The sequence below is a fragment of the Triticum aestivum genome, chromosome 7B (genome assembly GCF_018294505.1).
Source record: "Triticum aestivum cultivar Chinese Spring chromosome 7B, IWGSC CS RefSeq v2.1, whole genome shotgun sequence".
Lineage (NCBI taxonomy): Eukaryota > Viridiplantae > Streptophyta > Magnoliopsida > Poales > Poaceae > Triticum > Triticum aestivum.
This window is the reverse complement of record NC_057813.1, coordinates 694870876-694877079: the sequence shown is the minus strand read 5'-3', so window position 1 is coordinate 694877079 and position 6204 is coordinate 694870876. Positions and strand designations below refer to the sequence as shown.

General features: G+C 50.5%; 1 protein-coding gene across 1 annotated transcript; it reads right to left on the bottom strand.

Moving 5' to 3' along the window:
* Positions 1 to 866: 866 nt before the first annotated feature.
* LOC123160075 (WRKY transcription factor WRKY28) lies at positions 867 to 2437 on the bottom strand. Its single transcript, XM_044577896.1, has 2 exons — positions 1764 to 2437; positions 867 to 1635 (listed from the first exon to the last, which is right to left on the bottom strand). Exons 1-2 carry the CDS (start codon positions 2322 to 2324, stop codon positions 1216 to 1218), a joined length of 981 nt encoding a protein of 326 aa, XP_044433831.1. The 5' UTR covers positions 2325 to 2437; the 3' UTR covers positions 867 to 1215.
* Positions 2438 to 6204: the final 3767 nt, after the last annotated feature.

The window sequence follows — 6204 nt, the reverse complement described above, 5'->3', positions numbered from 1 at the left end:
ACCATAACATTAAAATGTGTGGTGCCTATTCATTCCTCATGTCGGCTTCCCCTACTAGACATGAGTTTCGGTATTCTATCATTCCGGCTTCCCCTCATAAAATTGTTATATCATAATGATGTATTCTATTCCAATAAAGGTGAAGCAACATGTGGTTCACATTCACACATCACCACCAGAGAATTACACCACATCGTATTATCAAATTTCAAACTTTATGCCATTTCACATGAGTAGCAACAATAGGCTTCTCCCACATCCACAAGAACATGGTGTTTTACATACAAGAAATAATAATGAATATGATTAGTGGAGTATGAACATGATAAACAATCTGTAAGTACAAAGGATTCACCAATAACAAAGAAAACATCACTACTAAATATCAATTAACACCAGGAAGTGATAACCATAACCGATCTATAGCAATTGTTCATAAACGGGGCGGGGTAAGTGTTGTCGATGGAAATAATAGTGATGAAGTAGATGGAGATGTTCCCCACGATGCCTTGGTGTTGAGAACGATGATGGCGTCGAAGTCCTTCGTCTATAGGCAAATTCCGGTGAAATCAACCCTTTGAGAATTGGTAGTTTTCTCCCTTCCGCCACGGAGAAGAGATCTTTCCCCATGATGCATAGATGTTGAGGACTACGATAAAAAAAACCCTCCATCGATTTTAGGGTCATCCAACATCATATATTGCAGAGAGGTGCTAGTGGGGCTCTATGCGCCCCACATGACAGAGCCATGCAGAACGTGTGGGCTCCACACATCACCCCGTGGCCCCGGAACTGGATCCTCCAACATACAGAAAAGAAGTGAGAGAAGCTACGACTTATTTCAGTCCATATGATCAAGGCTAAAATGACTTAAATTAATTTGTAAATTACAAATCTATGGTGTACATTTATAGTAGTATTTACATACAAACAAATTGATGGTGAAATAAAATTAATTTTAAAGTACTTATACCTACACTAAATATCAACAGTAAACAACGTGCCCCTAACTTTTCTTCTTCATTTTACACTAGGCTAGCACTCTATCATCATGACTTTCCTTCCCTAAATTAGAGGATCTGGTTCCCATGGCCTCAATTTGGGGGTCCAGGATTCATTTATACATCAATAATACATGTAGTATTTTCTTCTGTTTTTCCTCTCAAAATTGTTCTCCTCATGTGACTATATTTTCCTATGCTGGCAGATTTCCGGTCAAGCAACAGGGATCCGACCAGAGAGCGCGGAGACGAGTGCCGCCTTGAACCCGGGGTCCCTCGTCAGCGTCGCCGCCATCTGCTCCACCAGGTTCTTCCTATCGGCCACCTGATCCGCCGTCGAAGCTTCCTGCTTCCGCTGCAGCTGCTGGACAAGCACCGGCGCCGGTGATGCGCGGACGGCGGCTGCGTCGCCGCTCTTCCTGCTACCAGAGCCTTGTTGCTTGGGCGGCTGCGCGTGGTTGTGGTCGCCATCGTACGTGGCCACAAGCACGGCCTTGTCCTCGGCGCTGCGCTGCACCTTCTTCTTCACCTGGCACGACGGCGCGAAAGAGCACCGGAAGTAGGCCCTCGGGCATGGGTTGTCCTTGGTCACCTTCTGCCCGTACTTCCGCCATTGGTACCCATCCTTCACCACCTGCTCGTCAAAACCAAGCGCAAATTGATTAGTTATAGACTTATATAGTGGACGGCAAGAAACTTTGGTTGCGATCGATGACCACGAGGAAGAAGATAGACGGAAGTTGTTGGGTGTTCGTTACTTACGAGGCTGAGGTCGGAGGGGTCGGCGTGGACGTAGAGCTTGGAGACACGGCTGGCCTTGGCCTCGTCGGCGCGGACGCGCTTGCTGTTGCACGGTTCGTGGATGGAAGTGCACTCCGCCTGGTCGGGGCCGACGGTGACGCTGACGGCGAAGCAGCCGCTGCTGCCGGCCGCGGCGAGCGGCGGCGAAGGGTTGCGGCCGGCCGTGTCGAGGCTGTCGCTGCGGGCGCGCTTTCTGGTCGCCGACGCCGCGGAGCCGCCCTCCGATGTCGTCGACGATTGGTGGTGGTTGTTGGCAGCGGACGCCGCCGCCATCATGCCGCTGACCTTGCCCTGCAGGTCGGCGTACTTGGCCACCAGCGCGCGGAGCATGTCGCTGAGCCTCCTGTTCTCCTCGCCCACTCGCCGGAGCTCCGCCTCCAGCGCCACAACCTCGTGATTTTTCATGGAGGACATGAAGTCCTCCTCCACGAGGTCCCTGGTCACGGGAGGAGGTCCTCGCGGCCCGCCGACGTTGAGGCTGAGGCTTAGGGAAGTCTGCCCGATCATCCACTGCTCGTCCATGTCTTCCTTGAATTCGCAGTAGCTCGAGAATGGAAACGAATCTATCGGCAAACAGGCGGCAGCCGAGGAAGAAGTCGAAGAAGAAGACCAGGAAGCTAGACGGGCATGAGGTAGAGAAGTGGTCGTGGCTGGGAGGAAGCGCGCGGACATCAATATATAGAGTGGAGGCGGAGGGGGCATGGGAGGGTGGGGGTTCGGTAGGAAGGAGGAAGACTCGGAGGAGGAAGCATCTTGAGGTGGGGTTCGTCGTCGTCGTCGCGCTTCTTTTGGTCGCCGTGACCGCGATAGAATATTTTTAGTGAAGCTGGCAAGAAGATGTACTGCAATGGATTTGTTTTTGTGGGTGACAATCAGCATGAGGGAATCGGTGGATCACATGGATGGATTGGCTTTGGGTTGGAGTAAGTGGGAATTGTTTGATTAGTCGAGTGGGGTGGGACAGAACGGAGAAGCTCTTTCTTTGGGGTCTCCGTTTGGTCAAGGAGAGCCATCGCGTGGGGATGCTTTCATGCTTACATGTTGGCACCCCAACAAAGAAAATTCAGGGCGGCCTGCCTTGATTTTCTTTAATAATTACAGAAAGTGATATATATGTACGTACCTTTTTGCCGGCTTTTATTTATCTGAGTCGTGATGTTTTTCATATGCATTTTTTTAAAAAGACCCGGATCTATTATAAAGGTCAAACAGAAGTACAAAACACCTCAAACATAATAAATATTACATCAAGATTCCTGGACCAACGAGTAGCCATTGCCGCCGTCATAACGGACCGCGGACACGCCGTTGTCACATTTCCCATACCGGAGCCGACTTGACCTTATCGATGACATCTAGAAAGTCGTCATGCACGTGCCCCTAAGGACAATCGCCCTGGAGTCGTTATCCTTGCCGTTGAACCCTTGAATCGATCTAAAGAATCTGACGCTAAATTTCGTCGACGTGTCGCCGAGAACCCTAACCTTGCCACCCTAGGAGCCGATGGGAATCTATGTCGAAGCTCCGTTAAATTTGTCCCAAAATACGAACTGGGGGAGGATCAGAACCTGGAAGAGCGACTCAAAGAAGAAATGCCGCCATCCACCCGACTGCCGCCCCTATGAGGACTAAACCCTAACTTATCTACTAACCGGAGCCAAGGTACCAGGATTCCCTTCCCCGCCACCGGAGCTAGAAGCAGAGTGGAGGCGAATCCACCGGCCCCGTCGTCGAAGATCGATGAGACGAAGGCTTCACTTTGTTCACCTTGTGAGGGGTGAGATTAGAACAAGTTTTCAAGGTCATCCTGGTATCACAAATGCAATATACCTGCATGTAAGAATTTTGGAGAACTCTGGTTCATAATATCTTTTAGGGAGTGTTTTTTATCGATCACATTATTGTTTAATTTTTGGTTTAGTTTTATTTATAAATAAGGGAACTCTTTTATATGAGTCAACAGGAACATTGTGCCGCCCACTTGATGAGGTTCGTAAAAACAAACTATAAATTCATATAACCCATTTCGGCATGTAAGGTTCTAAGATGAGTTGTACCTTGTGTAGAAAAATTCTTGGGTTGGACCTCCTCGCCTTTTGATTTTGAATGCAATACGTTCAAAACATCTAAAATGTCATGTTACAGATCAGGACTGATAAAACACAAGTTCCTAATTTGTTTCAAGTTTTACTCATAATTTGTATTCCCCGTTGTTTCAGTCCCTCCATGTGAAATTTGGAGTTTAGTAAACCACTACTATTTTGTTAATGTTTTGGTTTATCTTTATTATTTTCATAAATGTGTCGCAAATGCACTTTTATTTGTATAATTATGCTTTTCTTGAGTTAAACAAACAACTGATAAAATTGTCTCATCCACTCCTTTTATTTGTTTATGTTATTATTACTCTTTAGGAACGAGGCACAGTAAGTTCACACACCTTGTGTTTACTTTCTTTCGAGTTATTCGGAATTTTGGTACACTTTTCTGTTATTAGGGTGTGTCAAGGAAAAAACATTGGTTCTTTTTTATTTGCCTGTCTCAGGCATTCATTTTGAAGTGATTACGTATTACAAATACACCCTTCAATCCCACTGCACACGCGTCGGCTGAATTAGAACCTAGCTAGTACAATATGATTCTGTCTCATCCTCAATTTTTTTTTTGATTTTGTCACAAGATATGCACTGGATCTGGACCCAGCACGAACCAAGACTTTGAGTTGACGTGATCTCGGAAAGAATGGGTACGCAGAAGGTGACTGAACTAATATCCAAATTTGGCTTGATCTCTTCGCACCTTGCATGTACGCAGCCGGCCACTCCTAAATCCTAATTAGCTAGCAGAGAATGGGCAAGTCGATGGGGAAATAACACAGACCAGGTCACCTTGGTTGATTGGATCGTCACTGCTGATTAATTAACTAGTATGTGTACAGTCCGCAGACTTCATCCACAGGACATACTTAACTAGTTTAATATGTGCACAAGTATGTGAGTACTATGCATCACGTACCACATTTTTTTTTAAACGAGGCAAAAGACTTGCCATTTTCATTGATTAAGAAGAAGTAAGAATTGCCCGGTTAATTGACGGAAAACCGGGCTAAAACCAATACAACCCAACCCATATAACATGGACACCACCGGCCAACCTGGCCACCGACATGAAACATGAGCTGCAAAGAAGAAAAGACATCCGCCAGGGAGTCGCAAGCGTCATCGTCATCACCGGTTATCTCCGAACGGGCGACTCCGACTTCACCATAGAGCTCCACCAACAAGTCGCCCTCGCAAACAGCTACACAGAGCAATGACGGCACATGCCAACAGATGGCCACACGCGCCAACAACCGACAACTTCGACTTTAACGACGAGCCTCACAAGGGAAATATGCAGGACTTGCGCCGACCGTGCCCTAAAGAGCACCTCGGGCACGCCGGGAAGATCCGACTACCAAAGCCCGAGCCGCGACCCAAGCTCCTCTTGACGCCATCATCGTTGCCAAACAGAAATCGGCGCCCCTGAAACGGCCCCCTCAGCAAACCACGCAGCGAAGATGCCGCCCTTCCACGCGGCGAAGATGCCGCCATCCCACGCGGCGAAGATGCCGCCCTTCCATGCGGCGAAGATGCCGCCATCCACCGGTCTCAGGTTGTAGCCGGCTCCAAGACGATGCGCCCAAGGAGGAAGAAGACGTGAAGACGCCTTCATCGCCCGATCCCGCAGATCAGAGGTTTCCCTCCGGAGCCAAGGCCGCGGGGTGAGGGGTGGAGCACCATACATCGACGACGCTTCCAGGAAAGAGCGCGACGCCCACAGGCGCCGCCGTCGCCAGCTCCGGCAAAGGCCGGAAGAAGGATTTCTCCCTGAGATGCTCGACCACCACCAGCCCGTACCGGCCAGCCACAGACCTCCATCAAACCTCCCTAAAACCTCCACCAAACCAGCACCGCAGAGCACCGAGGGGAGCCTCCCGTCAGCGCCCGCCCCTGCCAAGGCCGTCCCGCGCGCCCGCCCGACCAGATGTCGGGCCCTGGACGCACACCACCGTCACCGCCATCGGGCCGACCTCACGCCGTCGCCCTCACCAGGCCTTGGGGCAGGAGGTCACCGCCGCCACGCCGCAGGAACCGCACCACGCGGAGACAACGAACAGGCTGCAGCAGAAAACCCCCGAAGAACGCCCGGCCAGATCCAGCGTCCGCCAGCCTCCCCGCCGGCCACCGAAGCACCACCGAGGCTCCCGCGCCGCCTAGCCGAGCAGGAACGGTGACCCATCGGGGAAGCGCCGAGATCCGGAGCACCACGCCCCCAAGCCGAGTGCCGCCAAGGGAGAGGCAGGAGCACCACCAGGCCTCGCCGCCGCGCCGCCCACGCGGCCGCAGCAGCCGACAACCGC